The 27,395-nt window shown below is 36.2% G+C and overlaps 1 protein-coding gene across 1 annotated transcript in view; it reads right to left on the bottom strand.

Moving 5' to 3' along the window:
* Positions 1-7,090: 7,090 nt before the first annotated feature.
* Positions 7,091-27,395, bottom strand: part of DPYD (dihydropyrimidine dehydrogenase) — an 806,347-nt gene continuing 786,042 nt past the window's right edge. The window contains exons 22-23 of the mRNA XM_003260094.4: positions 11,856-11,996; positions 7,091-8,346 (exon numbers count right to left, since the gene is read on the bottom strand). Of these exons, the coding sequence (XP_003260142.1) occupies positions 8,176-8,346; positions 11,856-11,996 (312 nt within the window). The 3' untranslated portion in view covers positions 7,091-8,175. The remainder of the gene's footprint in view (positions 8,347-11,855; positions 11,997-27,395) is intronic.

Below are 27,395 nucleotides of genomic sequence, written 5' to 3'. Positions count from 1 at the left end.
TCGTGATTCACCCGCCTCAGCCTCCCAAAGTACTGGGATTACAGGCGTGAGCCACTGCTCCCGGTTGGTTAACTTACTCTTAAAAAAAATCTTGATCTTTCCATTGCATGGAATATCTTTTTTTTCCAGATTGCCGTGACAAATGTTAGTCTAGGAAGTCATACTACCAGTTACTACTATGACCATCTGACTTTGAGTCTAGCAAATGTAGATTTCAGTTAGTGGCCTTATATCTTTTAAAACTGTATTTGAAATTTCTACGCTCATGAACAACAGTAATTATATCTAACTTATTAAGTGTATGACTATTATCTTCTCCATTTTATAGAGGAGGAAATTGAGGCTGAGCAGTCTAGTTAATGTATCCAAGTTCAGCAAGTGGCAGATGTGGATTCTACTATCCTGCGTGTAAGGTGAATAACTATTTTCATATTAGTAGGAAGTTTTGAGAGATTCCAGTGAAGATGGGGATCATGCACTGTGGACTGTATAGTGAGTGACTGGAGTAACAGGTTTAAATATAAACTCTGCCCTTGGCAATGTATGGTCTTGGGAAAATCACAGAAACTCCTAAGCCTTGTTTTTTCATCTGTGAAATGGGGCTAATAACCTCTACCTGACTACATTTCTGTGCAGTTAACTGAGATGTTTCATTACATTTCAATTTCGGCATTTTTTTTTTTTTTTGGTCAGTGAAGTTTTACAACAAAGCTAGATTTTTTTTCAACATTAAAAACATAAGATTTATATAAAAATTCTCAAGTATCTACAAGTAATTTATTTCTTGACATTATACAAAGTCAGCATAAAATTTTAAGCCATTTCAATGTATTGACAAAGCTCTACCATAAGTATAAGATAAACTTGTGATGGTGTCATAGGACAATGTAACATCTTAGTTACTGTTTTCTTATTATTGAAATTATCTATTTGTTAAACAGTATAATTTGATTAGATGAGTTCTGATATAAACATTTTTTAACTGAATACATATTAAACATTGTATTTAACTGATTATTAATGAGTGAACCATTAAGATTTACAGATAGTCCCAGTATGAACATTTTAATCTTAAAAATACATGAGACAAAATATGAAATATATTCAAAACATTTGTTTTTTAGTGTTTCACTATAGGATGTTTTTAAATAAGAAAAACAGTAATTGAATACTTATTCATTGAGAGTCACTATTTCATTTTATCCTCACGATAACCTTAACCTTAGGTGGTACAAACTATTTTAATATCAACTTTACAGATTAGGAAGCTGAGGTTTGGATGTCTGAGGTGACAAGCAATTAAGTGGCAGCAGGGTATCAAACTCCAAATACATATTAATCCTCAAACTTTGGGGGTAAGGAAGGTCACATAGAGTTGGAATAGTAGTGGGAGGCCTTCCTAGGAGGGTCTTGAATTCCATTTTAATTTGTTAAAACATGGAGAAATCTTGAGGGTTTTATAACAATGGAGAAATATGATAGGATATGCAGGTTGGCAAGCGATCTAGGAGAGTGTTCGCATGAGTGGGAGTGAGATATTCCTACAAGAGCTGGATAATACATAATGGGAGAATGAATCACGGCAGTTTGTACGATGGAAAACTGGAGCAAGCCTTAGGAGATGTTTTAGAGGTAAAATTGTTACACATGGTAACTGACTGGATGTGGGTACGGACCAGAAAGATACTGGAATTAAGTTAAAAATATTTAAATAGAGCAAGTGCTCAGGTACTCAGAAGTCCAACTTACAGGTATAGATGTTGGCATTAACTGTACAGAAAAGGTGATAACAGGAGTCAGAGTGGGAGATGGGGGGACATCCCAAGGAGCATCTTGCAGATTGCTTCTAGTTCATGGTTCCTATAGATTTTAGCTATTGTCTTTTACTATCCTACCTCAGCTTACCTTTGTAGTCATTTAAGTAACTCAGGCTCTCCAATCTCTTGACCTTTGCAATTGCTGTTTCACCTCTGGAACACACTCTCTGTTCTTCATGCGATTGGTTTCTTCCCATCTATCAGGACTTACTTGCCCACACTTGGAGGAATAAGTACCTTCCTCAGCTCCATCGCAGGCCTTGTTGTTACTGCCAGAGCACTTATCATAGTTTGCAGTTAATTTATTTGCTTGATTTTTCTGTCATCCACTAAGATGCACACCCAGTAAGGCAGGAGCCATGTCTGTCTTGTTCATCGTTGAATCAGTATCAGCTAGGAAGTACTTGGCATAAAGAAGATACAATATTTTTGAATGAGTGAACGAAGCGCGGATTCTGATTCCTTGAGGGATTCTAGTGTGATCCAAACCTGTCTGTCTCCACCTTACTTCCAACCACATGTTCCTTTTGTCCTAGCGAATTCAAACTTTTGTGGTTTTCTGAACATTCCAGACTTTTCAAACCTCTGTGCTCTCTCTTGTTTTCACTGCTTGAGGTGTCTTCTCTTGTTACCTATTTAGGAAATTCCTTTATGAGCTCAAATTCAGAAAGATTAAATAATCTGTCCAAGATGATACAGATAATGAGTGGCAGCTGTCATATTCAATCCAGTTCTGTTTATTCCAAAGCCCAAACTTTTAATCACCGTGCAATATTGATAATCACATGTTAAAAATATTATATTTTATGAAAAATCAATGTATCCCAAATTAAAGAGATATGTTTTAATCAAGTTGTTGAATACATGAAAAAGCTTCTAAATAAAAGAGCCAAAGTTTAAAAAAAAAAACAAAACTTGGCTTAATTGCCACCTTGTTAAGAGAGTATGCCTTTGATGTCCCTGCTCTCAAGATTGCTTTCCTAGCATTCACCACGTTACCTATTTTCCCTGTACATTGTAAGCACCTTGAAGTTAGGGAGTACCGTGGTTTGAATGTCTATGTCTCCTCAAAATTCATATGTTGAAATTTCCATATCCAAGGTGATAGTATTAAGAGGTGGAGCTTTTGAGAGGTGACTAAATCATGAAGGTGGAACCCTCCTTAATGAGATTAGTGCCCTCATAAATAGGCCCAAGGGAGCCTGTTCACCGCTCTACCATGTGAGGACACAGCCATAAGGTGCAATCTCTGTACCATAAAACAGGCCCTCGCCAGACCTCCAATCTACTGGCACCTTGATCTTGGAATTCCCAGCCTCTGGAACTGTGAGAAATGTTTTTTGTTGTTGTTGTTTGTTTGTTTTTTGCTGTTTATAAGCTACATAGTTTATGGTAATTTGTTATAGCAGCCCTAACAGATTAAGACAAGAAGCATTCATCATTCGAGTTCATACCCTCAGCCCTTAGTCCAGTGCTTGGTTCATTGTATAATAGCTGCTTCATAAATATTTGTTGAATGAATAAATGGTTGGTTGAACAAAAGGATGAAGGCATGTAGCATATTAGACATAACCAAGGGCACCTATAAAACATATCTCAACAGTTATATGACCTGGAACAAGTTAGTTAGACTCTTTAAGCACCTATGTCTTCATTTTTAAATGGAAAAAAATATAGCACTTACCTGTGATCCTTATAACATTCAAATGTAATAATATATGTTGTATTAGTCATGATTGTCCAGAGAAACATAACTGATACACTTTATTTATTTCGTTAAAAAATTTATTTATTATTTTAAGGAATGAACACACATAATTGTGGAAGCTTGATGAGTCCCAACTTTGATAGGGGAGGCCTGCAAGCTGGCCTCTCAGAAGAGAGCTATAGTTCAAGTCCAAAGGCTGTCTGATGTACAACCAGAAAGAGCCAATGATGTAGATGAAGGCTGAAGGCAGTCTGCTGGAGAATTCCTTCCTGCTCAAGGGAAGTCAGCCTTCGTTCTAGCCAGGCCTTCCACTGGTTGGATGAGGCCCACCCACATTATGGAGGGCAATTTGGTTTACTCAGAGTCCGCTAATTTTAATGTAAATCTAACCCCAAAACACACACCCTCACAGAAACATGTGAGAATAATGCTTGACTAAGTGTCTGGGTACTGCGGCCCAGCCAAGCTGACACATACAATTAACTATCATATATGTAGAACATTTAGTACAGCTTCTCAGACATTCGTTAGGAAGTGCTTACTAACCACAGTATCTCGTCTGGTCTTATGTCCCCAATCATGTCTGGAGGTAAGGCGCCATGAGAATGTGTGTGTTAGGGTCAATGGCTCCTGGTGTCTTGCTGGATGGGAATAATGTGGTTTTCATTCTTCCTTATTCTGAGTCTCTCTGTAAATAACACATGTAAAATTGAGTTATGTTTTCTACACACAACAAGGATAAGAAAAACTTCTTGGTATGAAGTAGAAAGTGAATACAACAGAAAGAAATGTGTGTAAGGAAGAAACTAGTATAAAATCATGGATTGCCATGGCCTAACCCTGGTCACTTGTAGTTCCCCAAAGTAGTTACAGAAACAGCTAAAGTATTTTGCCCTCTCTTTCTCAGAAAAAAATGCAAAGGTCATGATTATTTCTTTAATCTCGATCAAGGAAATTTCTGCCTGGCATTTGGCATTCAGTATCTTGAAGAGGACTCAGGTGTGTACATACATGGGATATCTTTCATAATGTTCCAAGAAGGCTACTAAACTCCCAGAGTGAAAAACTCTCATCAGATTCAGGTAGGGGGTAAGACATTATGATGGCATCCACGTAGCCCTGGTAAATCTCTTTTCTAGATTACTGGAACTGTTTTCTAAGTGTTACCAACTCCAAAAGTTAAAATCCCTCACCATAACAAGAATGCAAAGAGAGTCCATTTACATGAGTCAATAATATCACATAACCATCTAAGCAGTAATATTAAGTGAGATGTGTACTTCCTACAGTGAGACTGGCACTTTCAGGCAGGCAGGCAGGCTGCCACTTTCCATTTGTCCCTGCCCATTGGCCATTGCAAGAATCCTGGCCTGTTCCCAGTAAAAGATGCCTTTTGGCAGAATAGAATCTAATTCAGTAGGTAAAGATAGGTAAGAAGGACAGGAAGTGAAACATTTGAGTAACTGTACTATCATCACCCTCATTTTACTTAAACTAACATGAGTTTTAGATCTGGATGGAATGCTCTATAGGACTAACCAAAAACTGCTCTATTTCAAAATCTAAATGGTTTATATGAAATTACATTTGCAAATGAGGCAGCAAAATATCATATTTAAAATGTTTTATGATATTTTATTTGATATTATTCAATCATACAGGTTTTGTGGCAAATATGCATTTCTAAAAGTGCATAATCAAACATTTTATTTTTCTAGCTCTTGAATTTGTCATAGAAATAAGCCATAGATTAATGAGATCCCATTTGTCGATTTTGGCTTTTGTTGCCATTGCTTTTGGTGTTTCAGACATGAAGTCCTTGCCCATGCCTATGTCCTGAATGGTATTGCCTAGGTTTTCTTGTAGGATTTTAATGGTTTTAGGTCTAACATATAAGTCTTTAATCCATCTTGAATTAATTTTTGTATAAGGTGTAAGGAAGGGATCCAGTTTCAGCTTTCTACATATGGCTAGCCAGTTTTCCCAGCACCATTTATTAAATAGGGAATCCTTTCCCCATTTCTTGTTTTTGTCAGGTTTGTCAAAGATCAGATAGTTGTAGCTATGCGGCATCATTTCTGAGGGCTCTGTTCTGTTCCATTGATCTATGTCTCTGTTGTGGTACCAGTACCATGCTGTTTTGGTTACTGTAGCCTTGTAGTATAGTTTAAAGTCAGGTAGCGTGATGCCTCCAGCTTTGTTCTTTTGGCTTAGGATTGACTTGGCGATGTGGGCTCTTTTTTGGTTCCATATGAACTTTAAAGTAGTTTTTTCCAATTCTGTGAAGAAAGTCATTGGTAGCTTGATGGGGATGGCATTGAATCTATAAATTACCTTGGGCAGTTGGCCTTTTTCACGATATTGATTATTCCAACCCATGAGCATGGAATGTTCTTCCATTTGTTTGTATCCTCTTTTATTTGATTGAGCAGTGGTTTGTAGTTCTCCTTGAAGAGGTCCTTCACATCCCTTGTAAGTTGGATTCCTAGGTATTTTGCTGAGCTTCTGCACAGCAAAAGAAACTATCATCAGAATGAACAGGCAACCTACAGAATGGGAGAAAATTTTTGCAACCTACTCATCTGACAAAGGGCTAATATCCAGAATCTACAATGAACTCAAACAAATTTACAAGAAAAAAACAAACAACCCCATCAAAAAGTGGGCAGAGGACATGAACAAACACTTCTCAAAAGAAGACATTTATGCAGCCAGAAAACACATGAAGAAATGCTCATCATCACTGGCCATCAGAGAAATGCAAATCAAAACCACAGTGAGATACCATCTCACACCAGTTAGAATGGCCATCATTAAAAAATCAGGAAACAACAGGTGCTGGAGAGGATGTGGAGAAATAGGAACACTTTTACACTGTTGGTGGGACTGTAAACTAGTTCAACCATTGTGGAAGTCAGTGTGGCGATTCCTCAGGGATCTCGAACTAGAAATACCATTTGACCCAGCCATCCCATTACTGGGTATATACCCAAGGGACTATAAATCATGCTGCTATAAAGACACATGCACACGTATGTTTATTGCGGCACTATTCACAATAGCAAAGAGTTGGAACCAACCCAAATGTCCAACAACGATAGACTGGATTAAGAAAATGTGGCACATATACACCATGGAATACTATGCAGCCATAAAAAATGATGAGTTTGTGTCCTTTGTAGGGACATGGATGAAACTGGAAAACATCATTCTCAGTAAACTATCACAAGGACAAAAAACCAAACACCGCATGTTCTCTCTCATAGGTGGGAATTGAACAATGAGAACTCATGGTCACAGGAAGGGGAACATCACACTCCGGGGACTGTTGTGGGGTGGGGGGAGGGGGGAGGGACAGCATTAGGAGATACACCTAATGCTAAATGACGAGTTAATGGGTGCAGGAAATCAACATGGCACATGGATACATATGTAACAAACCTGCACATTGTGCACATGTACCCTAAAACCCTAAAGTATAATAAAAAAAAAAAAGATATTAAAATTTGAATTCTACATAATAAAAAAAATTTAAAAAAAAAAAAAAGAAATAAGCCATAGATTGTTACTTTCTTATTTACTACTTATAGATTCATATTGAAGTATGCCATGAAGAGGAGATAAATGAATTTATATGACACTATTTACTGATTAAGAAAATAGAGAAATACAAAAATATTATCTAATAATAACAAAAAATATATTTCTTTTAAACATAAACACTAAAACAGAGAGTAGTCAAACTGATTTGGCACGTTTAATATACATTATCAACATCATATTTTTCATTCTTGAATAATGAAGCATTGCATACTTTGGGCTTTGTTCAAACATTAGTTGCTGTAATCACAAAGGTGACTATTAAAACCAGTCAGAGCAGGTATGTGCACAGCAAAAGAGTAGTAACCAGGCTCTATCCTATCATCTCATTTTGTTAGGAACATAGTTTAAAGAGAAATGCCATTAAAAGAGGATGAGTTTGGACAACCATCTCACGTATGAGTAGTGAATGGTAGTTAGTTAGTAAATATTCTCACTATCCTCTATCTAACCCAAAAAGAAGCAATTTCAGCGAAGGGGATTTTACTTAATAAAGTTCTACAAACTCAATTTTAGGCTTTCTTTTCCTGTCATAGCAAATAACTTTTGGACTTTCTTCATTTCTACTTTATGGAGCTAATTACATTTTCTTAGAAACAGCATTAAAATTAAAGGTAATTTTTAATGATAAAATGTTTCCTTGGATACATTTTCTTGTACGTTAAAGTGTACTTTGTTTCAATTTCACTTACAATTAGAAATTAAATATGGAGCACAGCATAGGGCAATTTGGAAATTGTCACACTAATTGCCACAAAAAAGTTAATTTTTCACATAAGACAACTGGCAGTGAACATCCAATTAACTGCCACACAGTTATTTAACTACTATCCTCAGAAAAGAATTATTCTATTTTATGACCATTAATTGAATGATCATTGACATGAGACATTTTTTACATTTACAAATGTATTTTGAAATTACATATTTTTATTTAGAAAATATATACTTGTTTTAATTTGGAAAGAGCTGAACACAAGGATCATGATTTTAAAAGATCAGCAAATGTAGGTGACATGAAAGTTCACAGCAACTGTTTCACAAATCACCTTAACACACCGGATTCACAGATAAGGGTATGCCTCTCTTTGGTTCATAAGGTGTTGTCCTGGAAACCATTTTGATGCAGTCGACAATAGGGCAGACACTGAGACACAGAGTACAGCCTGTACAAGTGTCGGTTATGGTGGGCAGGTGGGTTTCTGGATCAAACTGTATAGCCTGCAAACAGAAACAGAGGGTATTGATGTCACTGACCACAAAGGTCAAGAATGTCCCCATTTTAGCATCAACATTTTTCTCTGCTGCAGAGGAGCTGCACTATGAGACAACTACGTCCAGCTCTGTGGTGCAACTATAGCAACAGTTGAGCTGACAGAGGAGGAAAAAAAGAGCGAGAAAAGAAATCCTTTTAAATTAAAAACACAATGTTTAAAATTCCTTAGGGGCATTTTTCTTCATTGTGTGAGGAAAATATGTCATAACATAGTCACTCTCTAGTTTTCTTTGTTCTAAGCAGAGTTCGGGTCTTTCCAGTTCTACCAGGATGGGGCGTCTTCTACCTGTGGATTTTGGGGGACTTTCACACGTCCTCGTTTTCCTCTTCACACTCTGTGTTCTTGACAGTGGAAAAGTGTTACTGTCAGATTCTGAGGCAATGAATACATTTGTTTGGATTTCAAATAATGCATGTAGTTTTTAGAAGAAAGCAGAAGAAAATAATTAGCTTAACAGTCAGCTTTGAGTTTTGAAGATTTCCAAGCTGACTCTAGTCATTGTCCGCCATGAAGGGGAAAAAACACTGAACGGAGAGCCAGGAAAACTGGTGTCCAGTCCCGGCCCTGACACTACTGAGCCCAGATTACCACAGCCAGGACTCCAGCTCTGAAACCGCTTAGGATTTTGAGAAAGTTTACAATTTTCCTTCCCCCATCTTCCTCTATTCCCTCCCTCCCTTCTTCCCTCCCTTCCTCTCTTTTTCTTTCCATGAAGCAATGTAGAATAAGCAATTAAAAATACCTAGTGTGAAATTCAGGATTGAGTTTTTTTTTTTTTTAAAAAGGTATGATGATTATTTTCCCGTTAAAGAGAAACATTTCAATAATGAAAAATGATATGTAAGACCTCAGCGGAAGTTACAGGATTTCTATCCAGGAGGGATTTCAGGGCAGCTATGTAGGGGTGGATCATGGTGTCAGAGGGGATTTAGGAAACTTGCCTGGCAGTCTCACTAGCAAAAAAAATTCAAGTTTTACTCAGACTGTGTACTACTTTGCAGTGACTAAGTCGGGGCTGAGGAAATTATAAGGGACATTAAGTGTCTCTTCATCCCCATGGTACCCCTTGAGGCCAGCTCTACAAATCTTACATTTTCAAGGAATTGCATTATTCTGATTTTTTTCCTGTCTCATACCAATGTTATAATTCAATTACATATGTGTGTGTGTATATATATATATACATATACACATATATATACACACACACATATATACACACATACGTGTATATATGTGTATATATATATCTATGTGTATATGTGTGTGTATATATATATAGTTGTTTAAAAAATTCCCTCCTCCAAATGAAGCCACATGCAACTATATTTTTTCCTCTTTTATGCACATATAAAAGAAAATAATATTTTCAGAGTAAATCATGATAGTTGCTTAATATTTTTTAAAAGTCTGATCTTTAAGGAAATAAACATGTTTTTTTACATTGTTATAATTGTTCCATTTTATTATTAGTTATTGTTGTTATCCTTTACTATGCCTAATTTATTTTTTAATTTTTTTCTTTTTTTTTAAATGACGAGTTAATGGGTGCAGCACACCAACGTGGCAGACGTATACATATGTAACAAACCTGCACGTTGTGCACATATACCCTAAAACTTAAAGTATTATAATAATAATAAAATTTAAAAAAGAAAAAAGAATAAACATATATTTGAACAAGAACTATAGCTATAGCAAGTCGTAAGAGTATTTGTCCACACAAATTGGTGCTATGTTTCGTAAAACAACATTTTAAGGTGCTGTTTGGATGAGTAAAAACGATTTCTCTTCCTTATGTACCCTTTTATATAAATGGAAACTCAATGAAGTAACTGATAAAAATTAATGCTTAGCAATATATTTTGAAAATCTGCAAAGATATAAAACTTTATGTTCAATTAAAAATTTTGATTTTCTATTTTTATCTTCTGAGACAGAAGAATCAAAGAACTTTCTAAGTCTTTTAAAATGCATACTTGTGATTTTCTTTCTCATTACTAAGAAGATTTTTCTAAAGTTGCTCCAAGTCTAGAACTCCACGGTGGGAGCCATAAGTTCTGAGATTTAAGATATTAGAAAGCTGATGCTCTGATAATTATGGGACTTCCTGATTGATCTCTGATTGGTTAATCTGAAAGATGACATGAAAGTAAATGTGATATGGCTAGCACTTTATAAAAATAACTGTTAAGACATCTTTTAGCTAGAAAAAAGTGATGAACTGAGTAAAAATTTGGTGTAGAACTGTGAAACTAGGAAGAAAAATTAATAGTTTTTTAAAAATTAAAATATGTCTGCCATAAGAATATGCAAAATCCCACCATGAGCAGTATGGGATCTGCCCCTAGGTTGAATAAGGTACATAAACTTCTCTTTTTAAAAATGGGGACATTTTATTATGAATTTAGAACGTTCCATTGATTATTTCTTAAAAAGATCTTTTTTTTACTTATAGCTTGAAAAATATCATGAAAATAATATTGTATAGTTTTTAGCAATTTTTAATAGTTTAGTAGTTTTCCAAAACTTTAAAATTTGCTTTCTGCAAACTCTACATCTTAAGAAATTCTTTTACTTTCACAATAAATCAGGCTTTCGAGAAGAAACTTATGTTTAAAAGTATTGTTACAATCATTTTTCATTCATTTCTAAAATTCAACCAGTTAAAAGTCATAGTTGTGCCAAACTCTTTAAAAAAACAGCAGGTTATAAATATATAAGAAGTAAATGAGGAAGCAAATTATAAACCAAAGAGAAATTCACAGAATGTGTTTTCAAGAGAATAGTCCACAAGGAGTCAAATCCCCAATTTTTCTTTCTTTTTCTTTTTCTTCTCTTTTCTTTTTTTTTTTTTCCTGCATGCTAGACGCTCTGCTGAGGACTGAGGAGCTGGAAAGTAGCTATGGCTCACTTCATGAGGGAAGAATGCATCTCTTAGGCTTTTCCAGCTTCAGAAGAATTCCTGGGACCAACCTATACAACTCGTTGGTGGGAAAGTGCTTCTTTCTGACCATAGTAAAAGCCTAATCAATACTGAATGGAAGAGAACTCTCTTTTGGCAGAAGGAATCATAGGCTTTCGGAGTAATGGCCATAAATGGTAGTTCTTTTCCCTTTCCTCTGTATTAAAGCGTAATGCTTTCCTAGTATTCATAATTTTGTGTGCATTTCTCTTTTCAGTTGGATTTTTCTCTCTAATGTTGTGGGTGATGAAATGGTATTAAAAAATAATTCTGTGCATTAAATGCTGGCATAGTTAGTAAAAGTTACAAGTTTCCTTTTAAAAAAGACCATATTACAAGGGTGACAGGAGAGAAAGATGTACTGTTGCAGAAGAGCAATATTTGGCACCACCGGTTTAAATTTCACACTTAGCAACAGAAAATGCTTTCTGCCACAAAACTCAGAAGAAACATGTCTCATAGCATTCTAATTCCAGCAGGATTCTTACCTGATAGCCAGAATCATTACAGGTCATGTAGCATTTACCACAGTTGATACACATTTCTTCGTCGATCATAGCCACAACTTGCTCTACATTGCTCAATTCCCCAAATGTTCCAAGGTACTGCAGTGCTTTTCCTATTACATCCTAAAAATAGCCACTGAATTACTTAACAAGCTCATTTTAAAATATTTTCATGTAATAATTAATATCATTCAGCATTTTCCTGTTTTTATACAATGTTGCATTATATTAACTTGGGAGACTTTGGATAGCATAATTCTCATAGATAAGCTTTTTATGATAATTATAGCTTAGATGTTTGTCTTCTGAAAGATGGGCAATATGCATGCCTAGCTTAGAAATACGGGACCTAATTAACTGCATTCAATAGGTTTTCGACTGGATAATTGAAAACAGCATTTCTGTGGACAGAAAGAATAAATGACACCTGTTTAAGTTGTCATGGCTTACTTTTCCTCATTTTTGGGCCTTGAAGGACCAAAAGTAATGCAAAGTGAGAAAGGGTAATACACTATGCTAGAAAAGTTTAGATTGCTCATAATGAAGGGAATACGAGTGTGAATGTTATGCATTTATTCCACTGTATGAGGATTTTAGATTTTAATTTAAAAAGTGCTGTGATAGAATACTCACCTGTCATGTCTTGAAGAGTATGTAACATTATTTAAAAATTCTAATTTATGTTAATTGATTAGGTTGATCCAATAATTAAGTTAGATGCTCTTTTACTTTTGAAGAACTAGAATTTTCTTCTTTCACCATGGAAGATCTTTCATGTGATTACACATTGCTTTGTTCTTCATACTAATTGGGAGTGTGCTTAATATGTGAAGCACAGACTATGTTTAATCAACAATAAGAAACATTTTGCTTCATACAACAAAACAAAAGAATGTAGCAATGTCAAATTAGCATGCTGTCAATATTTTTGCTTTTGTTTTTAACTATTAACATGAGAGTCTTGTTTGAATTCAAGGTCCATGTTCAAGGTTTGACTCTTACTTAACATCATCTTTCCATATTCTCTTTGGTATTGCATTTTCTGCTCTTTTTATAATCTTGCTCACTCTTCTTTACTTTTTTTTCTTTGATCTCTAAATTATAATATACTCATTATCATGGAATTTCAAACTGAGACAAAGTTTACATTTTTATACAGTTCCTTTGTGTATCTCTCAAGTGATAAGATGCTAGAAAACTTCCAATATTGTCTTCCCTATTTTCTTTATAATGTGTTGAAGTTGTGATTTCAACTACACTGCAGTCTGTTTGTAGGTGGGCACTTGACATCCAAATCAATATTTCCATTTTGAAATGCTCCCATAAACTCAAGATCTACATTTATCAGCTGCATAATGAGCACTGTCATTAGAGATTGGTCCTTCAAATTCTCTACTCACTGAACTTATTATCAACAACACGAACTGGGTATTCCTTTGTATTTCTTTAGTTTTGTGAATAGCATTAGGATTTTTCCAATCATGGAGTCTTGGAATTTCATAGTTATATTTCACTGCATAACTTGCTCCAATATCTCCTATCTGTTTCCAAGTCTGGGTTCTGGATGTGCAATATCTTTTGAATCCTTTCCATGTTTACTGCCATTTTTAAACGTTATTAATGAATTTCTCATTATGTTTAATGCAATTGTAAGAGACTACTTGATAAGTTTCATCCTCACATTCTTCCTTTCCCACTCTACCCTGTGCAATGCTGCCATCTTAATCTAGGATGTAAGACACAGACTAAATTTCTCACTACCTTATTCAAAAATCTGTTGAATTAGGCACAGGCTTACCATGCTGGCATTTAAGGCTTTCTGCAAACATGTCTTTTTCTATCTTATTTCTCAGTTTCAAACACCATGCACTTCAGCTACACTGGAGGACACATTTTTCAACTGACCCATCTGAGGTCTAACATTAGGTTAAGTCCTCTGTCTAAAATACCTTTCATTCCTAACTCCACTTTGCAAATCCCAAGCATCCTTCAAAGACATCTCGAACGCCACTACTTCATGACTTCATGAAGATTTCCTTAATCCTTCCTTCTTCTTTCCTAACCAAATGTGAGGATGTGATCTTTCTTCCTCTTTCTCACCTTTTCCCCTTTTCGTCCCTTCCTTGCCCTCTCTCCTCCATATCCTCTTTCTTAAAAATTTTTTTTGATGGCCTATGGTATTATATCTATTATGTGGAACTAATGACAACAGATACCTTTTGAGTCCTTAATATATTTCAGGCCAGTGCCATATGTTTTACACATTTTCTCACTTAAACCTCATGCATTTAATAGTTGATGATGTGACTGAGATTTAAAGTATACAGTTAAGTAAATGATGAAGCAGGGACTGAGAACCAGTGTTGCCTGACTTTAAATACCACGATCATCAGCACTCTGCTATGCTGACTCATTTGTTAGTCTCTATTTAGCCAATTCTAATTCATGTTATGGATATTTTCTACGTTTAGCTTCCTATGTTGTGGTCTCTTAGTAAGCTTTTATTCATCTGTGTATCTCATGTGGTGTATCCTGTTTCTGGAGATCATTGAAACACAATGGGTAGTCAAATATTTGTTAAAATAAATATAAATTTTATATATCTATACACTAAACATAAAATATGGTAGTAGGCACATAGTGGGAGGAAGTAATAGCTATTTTACTGAACGTTTTTATTGATATGAGTATTTTAAATACAAAATAATCATAGTCAAAGTATCTGGATATGTGTAATATTTCCCAGTACTATTTTAAAATAATAAATTCAAGAGGTCACTATCTGGCTGTAAAAGGCCATTTATATGTGATAGAAAATAATTTTTTAAACCTAGTAAATAAATCAACCCAAAGAGTTGTTTCACTGAATCAGATCATGATGACTAAAATCATCAATAAATATTCAAAAGATGATTATACAGGAAACTCCCTAGGCAGTCAACAAGTGTATAAGCCTTCTTCAAAAGAAACGTTGTACATGCCTTAGAAATTTTATGTGGAGCAAGTCCACATTCTGTGTACATTAAATATGCCTTTTTCTCTATATTGGAGATTTGCTTTTGTCATTTATTAAAACATCATTGTTTAATGTGAAACCAATGTGGGGCCCCTAGAAGTGATTAGCACATGACGTTAACAATTCATCCCTTATTAATTACAATTTTTTAAGAAAATTATGTTTATTTCTTCATCTGGAAGAGGATAAAAGAATGACAACTATTTTAAACCATTTTGGGAAAGAGTAGCAAAAAAAATTATTCCATGTGGCTAAGAATGTGGACATTTGTTTTAATCCCAAAGCCTCCAGGTAGTACTACCAGCTTATGAATACCCTTGAGTAGATGTCCTGGAATCTGGAGTTGGCTAAAAGATGCATAAAATCGGTAAGTCACATATTTAAAGTCAGGCAACACTGGTTCTCAGTCCCTGCTTCATCATTTACTTAACTGTATACTTTAAATCTCAGTCATATCATCAACTATTAAATGCATGAAGTTTAAGTGAGAAAATGTGTAAAACATATGGCACTGGCCTGAAATATATTAAGGACTCAAAAGGTATCTGTTGTCATTAGTTTCACATAATAGATATAATACCATAGGCCATCAAAAAAAATTTTTAAGAAAGAGGATATGGAGGAGAGAGGGCAAGGAAGGGACGAAAAGGGGAAAAGGTGAGAAAGAGAGAGAAAGAGGAAGAAAGATCACATCCTCACATTTGGTTAGGAAAGAAGAAGAAAGGACTATGCTGGATAGTCTCCAGTCCCGCTTGTACACACATCTGTGGAGAACAGGGAACCCATATTCATTATTCCAATTCATTATTACACCCATTTGGTTGTACAAAGTTTCAGCAGTATGGTGTAGCCATCCCTGATTAGTGGAAATGTTTATATGTAGATATGTATGTGGAGAAAGCAATGTTAAATCTTTTAAATTATAGATGATAACATTTAATTTTAATGTAGGTGTTCAAGGAATTGATGTTGCAAAATACTAGAGAATTCCAAGATCCCATTATTATCAATTTATTACTTGTTTGAGATAATTAAAAGTTGTTGTTGTTTTGTTTTGTTTGAGACTGAGTCTCGCTCTGTCGCCCAGGCTGGAGTGCAGTGGTGCGATCTCGGCTCACTGCAAGCTCTGCCTCCTGGGTTCAAGCGATTCTCCTCACTCAGCCTCCCAAGTAGCTGGGGCTACAGGCACCCGCCACCACGCCTGGCTAATTTTTGTATTTTTAGTAGAGCCGGGTTTCACCATATTGGCCAGGCTGGTCTCAAAGTCTTGACCTTCTGTCCACCCGCCTTGGCCTCCCAAAGTGCTGGGATTACAGGTGTGAGCCACGGCGCCTGGCCAAGTTTTTTTTTTTTTAATAGACCAGTCAGTGTTTCTGTTTGATATAAAGTTTAAGGCCAAAGAGTGAGGAACGAGACAGCCCTGATTCTATCTCTGATGTTTCATTCTGAATTTATTACGACTAATATTAATTTATTAGTTTTGGCCTATTTTTAATAGCTGATGGAAGTATTTTCAAATTGTGATTATCTAGCATGTTAGTTGTTCTTTCTAGCTTCAAGTCTTCATATGTGATTAGCATGTATCATATCACTTTCTACTGCATGCCTATGGCTCTCGCCCTATTTTAAAGTAAAAAAAAGTCATAAGACGAACCATTGTAAGTCACACTATTGTAAAGTAAAAAGAAAAATCATAAGATGAACCATTGTAATTTCATAAGATGAACCGTTGTAAAGTTAAAAAAAATCATAAGATAAAACATTGTAGGTCAAGACTGTCTGCACTTTGTACAATTTCTGCAAATAAGTGTCCTTCAAAAACCAGGACCCAGGACAGCATGCTGTGGGCAGTCACTATGACTTCTAACCTAAAAACATTCAATATTTAAATTATTTGGATGTAGCTATTTAATCATTTAACTATTTCCTTATCTGTACCATTATCAATGTCATATCTTTTTATGGTATATTCACTTCTTGCCTAATACATCTTTCAAAACAGAAAGTGAGATAATTTGGTTTGCTCTTACTGAATTTATGCTGATTTTTAACTTCTTCCTTTACTAACGCTCCCAAGTCAAAAGCTGAATGACCTTTGTAGGATTCCTTTGGGGTCAGATCTCAATCTTTCTTATTTGTTTCCATCTTTTCCCTACTTCCCCTACAACATCCACCTTTTTCTTTGGTAAAGAACCTGGAGCAACATTTATTTTTCATCAGTGTGGTATAGTGATCTCTTAGAAAAGCACTTAAAAATACAGCAGGCGCTTTATTCTGGATATTCTATATATGCCCTCTGAGCAGAAGGCAGACAGGGGTACTGTACAGTAAGAAAAGGGCATCTTAAGTTTAAATTTGGTAGAACTCGAATAACTAAGGACTCGGCTTGAATATGCTGAGAGCAGAGGGTAGAGACAAAGTATGATCCAGAAAATGAAGTATTAGATTGGCCAGCGAGGGTGAGAGAAGCAAGTAAATCAAGAGATGGAATAGAGGCAAGTGAGACTCTTGGAACCAAAGTAGTGAGAGAGGGTTGGGTGAGAGGGAGATTATTAGTGAGAGAGTCAGATGAGTAAGGATTGGCTGGGAGCAAAGTTGGTTCAGTACCTATCTGTGGCCCTGATCACTGTATTTTTTCTATCTGGGATGAGCTCAGGCTTTAAAGTGGTAATGTCTTGCAAGACACTTTGGATTTAAATTCTTTTAATGAAGGTAAATGTGTTTTTACAATATCCTTAGGTATCTTAGGTTTTAACTCTCAAATATATTCTCTACTCTTTTCAGTTCTGATAACATTCTTTATGGGATTCGAGAAAGATAATAGGAGTGAAACAGTTCTCTCTAATTATAATTTAACAGTGTACCACCTGCTCTAAGTAGTGAGTATTAATAGACAAAATGTTTCTATTTTTCCTAATATTTTCTCCAAACTCAGATCATTTGAGGCTTTAGCACTTCTGATCCATCCTTAAATCTCGATGCCACCCTTTTATTTTCATCATTGGTAATGTGATATGTCTTTTCTCATATGAGCACCAAACAGTGAGTTGTCTAAATGCATAACCTTTTTCCTACTTCTTAGGAAACTTAGTGATTATATAATCAAATTTGTACTTGTCAGCTTCTCATTTTTCCTGATCCATTTTCAGGTTGGAGTTGCTGACTGTAAGATAATATCTATTGTCTTCTCTGAACTTCCTGAAATTAGGTTTACTAAAGGTGGGATACTTGCATTTCTAAGCTCAGACTTCCTTTCGTTGGCCTAAGAAACTCTAAGTTAACGTGGAATGGTTACTTTCCTTCAAGATTCCTTTAGCTGCCATTTTCTTCAAACAGACTTTTTTAGCCAGAAATAAGCCAAAGCAGCAAGTCCCCTCATTACTTCTCTCTCTTTTGTGAGATTAAATTTCCAACAAGGCCATTCAATAATTTTTCTGATGTTTTGCCTTTAGTGGAGTGGGATTTCCACCTGAAGTCTGCAAAGGCTTTCATCGCCCCTCTGTCTTGCCTGTCCCTATTAACCATCTGGTTACAAGGTCTCTGATGCAGTCCCAGGGTAACATTTGTTTTTCTTTCATTTCACTCTCCTGCAGCTGCTTCCTCCATACTCCACCCTCAGGTTTGTGGATGTCCATGCATGTGTATAATTTTTTGATAGATACTGCTTCTCCCCAGCCCTTCCATCAGACCTATTTATTCCAAACAAGATACATCTTTCCATGCCATAATCTGGTCAGGAATCACATTTCTACAAATCCCCATAAGACTTAAGGGATTATTTTACCAAATTCTCTTCAGTTTTTAAAGTTCAGTTTGATAATTTTCATCTGCTATTTGTTGGTACAGGGACAAGTGAGAATATTAACCTTGTTCCCAGCCCATTTCTCTGGTATCTTTTGGAAATTGCTGGGCAAGGCCTCCACTATTTTTCTTTCTGTTCCCTCCTGTTTATGCTCCATGGTATCTAATATGGTCTTACAGTTTTATCTGAGTACTCTTCTCCTTCCTTTCACAATTCAATTGAAATAATAAAGCACTCGATCAGGCTGACTGGTGTCCTGCCAACACTGTCTTGCCAGTCTTATGAGATGCAGTCCATCTCTTACTAGAAGCAGCAGGAAGAAGAGATGAAAACATCACTAGTGCCCCTAAACCATTCATTTTCCTACCCAGAAATTCAAAGACGTTAGAGATACATTCCAGGCTTCATAAAGAGAATGAGAATTCATTCTCATATATATCAACAGAAGTGGAAAGCATTCGGGGGACTTTATAAGTCTTGGCAGACTCTCAAGTCTCTGTTATATGCTGCCTGGGAATAAAGCACGTTTCTCATTTAACTGGGCCAAATGTGCACACTGTCACTTCAGTTCTCTCAGTGAGGAAATGAAACTGCCTCCTGTAGGAGGCATTGTCTGGTTTCTTTTCTCTAGCACAGGTGAACCTGTGGAATATGTCAGGAGCTTCTTCAGAAGGTCCTTGTTCATCTTTTAGGAGGAAATCTTTATACTCATTGCAGGAGGCCAGATTTCTTTTTCTTCTTTTATCTCATTCTTTCCCATCAGCCTTCCAGTACTTCTTTTGATACTCCCTTCTTCCTCAGAATCTTTTTCTTTCTGTTTCCCTTATGGAATTGGTAGCTTCATAATATGGGCCACAGGCATGGTAAATGTTATGCTATTATGCATTGGAAATGAAGATGTGGTGTTGATAAAAACGAAATCATGCAGATGCCAGGCTGTCCCCAGGGCCCCAGATCATTCCCGGGGTAGGACAGAGGGCCTCTGAGGCCATTTTTTTAATTTTTAATTTTAATTTTAATTTTTTTTACTTTCAAGGGGCTAGGAGAATCAGGATGTACGTTGTCTAGCAAATATTTCTGGTTCTCAAGGACTCTCTAGTCCCTGGATAACATTGGGCATAACCACGCTTGATGTTCAGATGCAATTCATAGCAGTTTAATCAGTTGACCCCACTGCTTTTTTATATTCTGTTATTAATACTGATTTATAAAACCCAGTTATTTTCCTCATTATTGCTTCTCAGTTCTGTATTTTCTATGAATTCCAATTTAACAAAAGAATGAGTTTACCATTTTGATGTCACTATCTGCTTGATCCAGGGATTGTGTATTGGATTTAAGGTCCCATGGCTGCATGTTATTACAAGTATGTTTGAATACTGTGCTTTGCAAACATACTGATTTGCTTGAAATGCCACCTTCCTTTTCTTTCTTATTTCTATGTTTCACGAGAGACAGCAGAGGACAGTGCTTAAGGGCCCAAGTTTTAGAGCTACCCTTTGGAATAAAATCTTGGCTTTGATATCTTCCTAGCTGTGTGACCTTAGGAAAGTTATTTAACCTCTCTGTTTATCAATTGCTTACTCCATAATAGCACAGAGGGTTATTGTGAGGATTAAATGAGCTAATTCGCAAGCATGTAGCGATGCTTGCAACCTCATAAGTACTCAATAAATATTAGCTTTTATTATTAATTCTCTGCTTAATTAACACTAATTTATTAAACTCCATTTTAAACATCACCATCTCTGTGAAGCTTTCCACAATTACCCGAGGCAGAACTAATCCCTTTCACTCCTCTGTTTTCCCACAGCATTTTGTACATATTTGATTGAACTGTAAATAATTTTTAACATGTGTCTTTCTCCCTTGCTAGACTATGAGCTCCATAAGGATAGACGTCTTTCTTTTTAAAATTCACGTTGTATTCCTAGTTTCTAGCACAATTTCTGGATTGCAGCAAGTGCATAATAAATATATGTTAGCACTACATCTCCATCGAGATTGCAAACATCCCTGAGCCTTGGACTATGCCGTGTCTGTTTTTTTCAATCTCCTGCAGTCCTTAGCACACTGCTGGTCACATAGCAAATACTAAATACATACTTGCTGATTGACTGATATTGAAACTGCCTACCTCTGAAGAAATAGACCATTAAGTCATTAAGGCATTTGAAAGGAAAAAAGAACAAAAGATGAGATCTACTGAGCATGGCTTGCTTAGAAATATGATTGCTGCATTCCTAACCAGGGAAGATGGGGTAGATTAGAAACTTGAATGCGTGACTGAAAAACTTGTTCAGACAAGAGGGGCTTAGTTAACTTTGTGGGACACTGGGGTTCCTTCTACAGCAGATGGGGAATAATGTACTGTGGAAGCTGAGAGGATAAACAAAGCAGTGTCATGGAGTTTAAACTATCGAACAGAGGAATCTATAAAGAGGCCAGCAGAGAGGAGGGAAGAAACAAGCTAAAATAAACAGATGGGTGGACAGAGAAAATATTAAGCATGAAAACAGATAACCCAGGTCCTCCAGGAAAAAGGGAAGTAGGAAAAATGGTATGTCAAGAAAGAAGAAACACTCTAGGGAAAACACTGAAGTAATCTTATAGCAGCAATTACATGGCGTGCCTGGGTGTGTGCTAAAAACCAGCAACAAAAACCACAGTAAAAGGACAAGAAGCAATGTCTGATGCATGTGCAGAGAGAAAATGACTCTTAAAGGAAATGTGGCCGTTCATATCAACGTGGACTGAAAACTCACACAGCCACATCATCCAGATGTGGTCTGAAATAATGGGCAAAAGGGCAGGGACTTGTATAAAAATGATAATAACTGTGGCTCCTAGAATTTGAATAGAGCTGTGCTGTGTATAATACTTTCAAACATATCTTTTCATTTAAAACAATGGAGTTGAGGCCTTCTGACATCATCCAGTATATATTTTCCCTCCTGCCAATCCCTTGCCTGGATTGTTGCAATAGCTTCTAACTGGTCTCCTTGTTTCTGCCTTTGCACCTCTAGCAAACTGTATCAACATTGCAGCCAGAAAGATCCTTTGCAAAAATAAGCCAGATCCTATCAGTCTTCCTTTCTAAAAGCCTTACTGGTTCCCTGCCAAGGACTTTGCTGTTTCAGGGTCTTTGCACTTTCTGTTCCTTCTGAATGGAGTGTTCTTCCCCTGGATACCCACATCATTCATTCCCTCACTTTTTTAGGTGTTTGCCCATATGCCATTAAACAGTCAGGTGTTCCCTGGCCAGTCTCTCTAGTAATTTTTATTCTCCTAAGCTTGTTCTATTTTCTCCATTACACTTGTCACCATCTGACATATTATGTATTCATTTGTTTATCTGTCATTGTCTGTTTCTCCCTACTAAACTGTGAGCTGCATGAGAGCTGAGATTTTCACTACTGGATCGTGCCAATGACTGCTATAGTACTGGAACACAGTGGTTGCACATTAAAGATTATTGGATAAATGAAGAAAAATACATGGATGAATTTGACAACTGTTGCCAACTAGAGGTGGAATTTCATTGAGTGCATACGCGAGACAACATGAAACAATACAAAGTATTGGTAAAACAATCGGTGCTTTCTGACCTTGTGGACACTTTCCTATTCTTAAGACTTCCTTTTTGGATTTCTTCCACACTATCATTTTATTTTGGTTATCCTTCTCTTTCTTTGATCACTTCTTCACATTTGTTCCTCCAGAACTCTCTACTCCTTCATAGAGGATTAGGTTAAGTAAGAAATAAGAAAATACATGTGCAGCTTCTATCTTGGGTCTGGAACACAGTGGGAGTTGGAAATGTCAGCTCTTTCTCCTTTATATCCTCCAGCACAGGCCCATAATTCCTTTATCAATTTCAATACACTCAAATCTAAGTTTTTCATGCTACACCCCAAACCTCCCTCAAACCTAAAACACTAACATCAAAATCTTAACTCATTATCTTTTATTTTTCCTTATCTCTGTGGAACCGTAAAAAAGCTGGACATCTTAGTCTTCTTCTTATCAGCTCTTTACTATACCTATACCTAATATAATGAGAATCACTGACTCTTGGAGGAGGAATTAACAAGATTTTATTAATTTCATCTGTTTCCATTACCATAGTCAATTAACAAATCCGGGACCACATTATGGCATACCTGAAATATTCTCAGTTCCCCATTCCCTTCTAATCTCTACTTAGTCTACAGGGCTCCTTAAATGTCACTTCCTCAAGGAGGCTTTCATTGGTCCCTTCAATCTAAATTAGGTCTCACTATGAAACAGATTCTATATATCTTGTATTTTTTCTATGTAGCTCATACCAAAAAATAATTGTATCTTGTTAGTGTGATTCTTTAATATCTGCCTCTTTCTATATTCTGTATGCTTTATGAGGACAGAAGCTGTGTATGTTTTATTTATTGCCCTGCAGATGCTCAATTCCTAGTGCATTGCTTATCTCATGGTAGGTATGCAATAAAGATTTCCTGAAAAATATATAGGCTTCTTCAAAACTTCCAACTTTGTTGGCCTCCAGAGCTCTATGTATTTCTATTTTCATTCTTCAGTTCATTTTATTGGACAAAATGGAAATGAATAGTCATCTTAACGTGGATTTCTTTCAAACTGTTCATTTCAAATATTATAGCTAATAGTAACATTTATTTAGGACATATTTGGTGCAGGCACCATGCTAAAAGCACTTCACACATCATCTAATTTATAACTCTATGAGGCAGATACTTTTATTATTTCCATTTCACAGATTAGTTAGCTGAGGCAAGTTCATGCAGCTATGAAGTGGCAATGCCATAGTTTGAACCCAGGCAGTGTGACAGAGTAGTCCCATGCCTAATTCAGGAAATTCTTTCACCATAAATATAATCTGTTAAAATTTTACAAACTTTGCTTTGTATTTCAATGAGGGCAATAGTTTCTGAAGACATTTTTATGGTCACTTTCTTTAAATATGTCTGCTTGTTAAAATGACACTGGGAAGTCCAAATTCAGCTTCATGACACGTCTCTCCTCTTATGCAAGATATCTTAATATATTGTTTAGACTCCTTTCCCTCTCTGCTTGCCAAAGATGTAGTTTCCTTAATCATGCCCTTTCTGGCAGCTTCAGCTATTCTCTCCCAAACATATGCAAGCATATGCAAGCCTGGATCATTCTCATATAAACAACACAATCTTTTCCTCTACTTCATTCCTCTTCTTATCCCTTTCTTACTGACCTTTCTCAAGTTACTGAAAGTGTATTCTGCACACTTTGTTGTTACTTTCTCAGTCTTCATTCATTCCTCAAATTATCACTTCCTGGATTCTACTTTTTATCATTCCATTGAAGCTGCTTCTTGGGCCAGGAAAAGCTAAAATGTGATGGGTCTGAAGGTTATGCTAAGGAGCTTACCTTAGGACTACGGTTATGACGGGGGAATTTTAAGCAAGGGCTAAAACAAACAGTCCTACATTTTTAAAAGACTCCTTCATAATAGTTGGAGAATGGATTAGATAAGGAGGACAAAAGAAAGCAGGACAGTTAATAGAATGTTTTAGAATTCCAGGTAAGAATATGTAAGGAACACACTGAGGCCTCAGCGTTATGTAAAGAATGTAAGAGGAGGGAGATGTAAGAGATAAGAACAATAGTCATTGCTGACTAGCTTGTGAATAGGATGAGTAATAAGATGACATCCAGGCTGAACTGCAGCTTTTTGAGTTAGGTAAGATGGGGTTCATTGAGACAGAGGACTCAGGAGAAAGAGCAGGTTTGGAAGGAATGGGCATCAGTTTAGTTCTAAGTATGATGGCTATTGGGTTCCTCGTTCAGACGATGCAGATGGAGGTGACCCCAAGATATGTTGATGCAAGTCTGAAGCATAGAAAAGATGTCTGGGATGGAGAATAGTTGAGTCATTGTGTAGGAAACGTTTAGATTTATCATAGAGGAAGATTATACAGAGAGAAGGAAGCAGAGAGGTGAATACAGACACCAACATCATATTCTTTCAATCCGTTTCTAGTTTCCCCAACCTGTTCCTCGGCTTCCATCATGTGAGGCTACACGCTGCTCTCTAAACTCAGCGATTTTCTCAAGGCCCACCTTCCCCTACCTCTTCCATGAGGTTAATATCAGAAGGAAAAAGGAATCATATTAAACATATTTCAAAGTAAAGGATCAAAGCTACAGGACAATAAATAATTTTGTTTTTTAGAAGTGTAAAAGGGGTATCTTAAGTTTTGGTATTAATTAAATAAGGAGTTTAGAACCCAGAATTTTGAATTTAATTAAAAGTTTTCATTTATAAAGATTTAAAAATTGTTTATTATTGGACAAATACTTACAGCATAAAACTTTTTTCTAGAGATTGACCATCCTTACTAGAACCTTGTCTAATTCATTTTTGATTTGCCCTTGAAAAGTTTTAGAACATTTTGAGAGGTTGAAAATTTGAATATTAAAGTAAGTGATGCAATTTATGGTACATTTTTGTCACTGAATCATAATTTGAGAGATGAAAGGGATCCCTTTAAAATGCAAATATTGAGGTCTTGAAACAACTGTCTATTTGGAAAAAAATAAAGTTATAACTGTACATGATACTTTAGAGCAAAACAAATAAAATACAAACATTAAAATCCTAAAACAACTAGATGGGGTAAATATTGATATAATCTTAACGTAGAAAAGGCTAACCTAAGCAAACAAAGGGCAAAAATCACAAAATGAGCCTTTGCTAGAGATGATTACACAAATTAAAACTTCTGTGTGTGTATGTATATGTGTATATATGTGTGTATATATACATATATACACACACAGTTTTATAATATAATATAAATATAAATACAGTTTTATATTTATAATAGTTATTTGTTATAACAAATTTAATCTCTAATTTTCTAAAGAGATAACTGCATTTATAAAAACTGAAAATGCTCCCTTCCCCCAAAACCTCACCACTATCAGCTACTATTTTGTTTTTTGACAGGGCACAGCATCTGCCTAGAAATGACAACAGGTGGAATGAGTATGGACATTCTGGGGAGAAGGCCGAGGTAGTGGAAAATCCACCCGACACTGAGAAAATCTACCACAGCTGCCCATTAAGATGTTGACACTGATAAGGTCTAAGATGCTGGTAAGACGGTATCTACAATGTCTTGAGGCTTATGTAACATGTAACACCACGGACATTTCACTCTGGATAACCTCTAAAGTAAGACAACTTAGGAGAGGAACATAAACTTGCACTATTTTTAATAAGATGCCTTATCTCTCTTTGATACTTCAGAAATCTTTATCTACATCCAAGACTTCACAGTTCTTTGGTTTATTTAATTCTGACTTTGATTTTTTTTGATTAATGATCTACAGGCTTTCATGCAACCACAGTAGATTTTTTGTTTGCTCTGTTTTGTTTTTTGTCTAGGTTATCAATATTTAATATATAATCTCTGAAAGATTTGAGGGCTAGAAAAGGTAAAAATGCTTTCATAATCATATTGCACTTCTTTTATTTCAAATATAAATAATATCTTCCTTTAGAAATTTTTACACCTAAGGAAAAGATGCCTAGAGATGGAGATCTTACATTTAATTCAAATTGATTAAGAAGAGAGAGAAAGCTGGGAGAATTCCTATTGAGAGGTACAGCCAGCTGGACTTCCTGGGTCCAGTGGGGACTTGGAGAATTTTTCTTACAAGAGGATTGTAAAATGCACCAATCAGCACTCTGTAACTAGGATTGTAAAATGCACCAATCAGCACTCTGTAACTAGGATTGTAAAATGCACCAATCAGTGCTCTGTAAAAACGCACCAATCAGCACTCTGTAAAATGCACAAATCAGCGCTCTGTAAAACGCACCGATCAGCAGAATCCTAAAAGTAGCCAATCACAGGGAGGATTGAAAAAAGGGCACTCTGATAGGACAAAAACGGAACATGGGAGGGGACATGCCCAGCCAGCAGTGGCAACCTGCTGGGATCCCCTTCCACGGTGTGGAAGCTTTGTTCTTTCGCTCTTCAGAATAAATCTTGCTGCTGCTCACTCTTTGGGTCCTTGCCACCTTTAAGAGCTGTAACACTCACCGCGAAGGTCCACAGCTTCATTCTCGAAGTCAGTGAGACCATGAACCCACGGGCAGGAACCAATTCCGGACACACTATATCTCCAAATCATATAGTAGTCATAGCCACGCATTGGCGAAAAAGGCTCGTGAAGGGCTGTAGGTTCTGGCCTTTGCATTCAGTTTGTTCAGTTCATACTTTTAGTGGCACAAAAATAATTTAACATGAACAACTCAAGAGATGATTTGGGGCTTTTATGCTGTTAAAAGTCCCAAATGTTCATTTTATTTAGAATGATGGCATTGAAGTGCTGGCACGCTTTGTGGTCAGCCACTCCCTTTGCCCTTTTGGAACTCTGTATTGCTGAAATTTTGGAACATTGAGTCTGTTTTTAGCATGAGACACATTTTTTTTTCTTCATAGGTAGAAGGAATTTTTAAGGGTTCCAGTCTCCAGTTGACTGCTAAAGATGAATTTCAGTGAGGTCTACTTGAGAGCACATAAAAGCAAGATTTTCAGCTGATATTTCAAACAGAAAGTGGAGATGTAGGAGTAGAGTGTCATCAAATACAGAAGAATGAATCTCAGTAACTGCAAACTACATTTTAGTGATGATGATTTCA

Source organism: Nomascus leucogenys, chromosome 12, assembly GCF_006542625.1.
Source record: "Nomascus leucogenys isolate Asia chromosome 12, Asia_NLE_v1, whole genome shotgun sequence".
NCBI lineage: Eukaryota > Metazoa > Chordata > Mammalia > Primates > Hylobatidae > Nomascus > Nomascus leucogenys.
The sequence above is the reverse complement of the archived record's forward strand: the minus strand, read 5'-3'. Positions and strand labels throughout refer to the sequence as shown.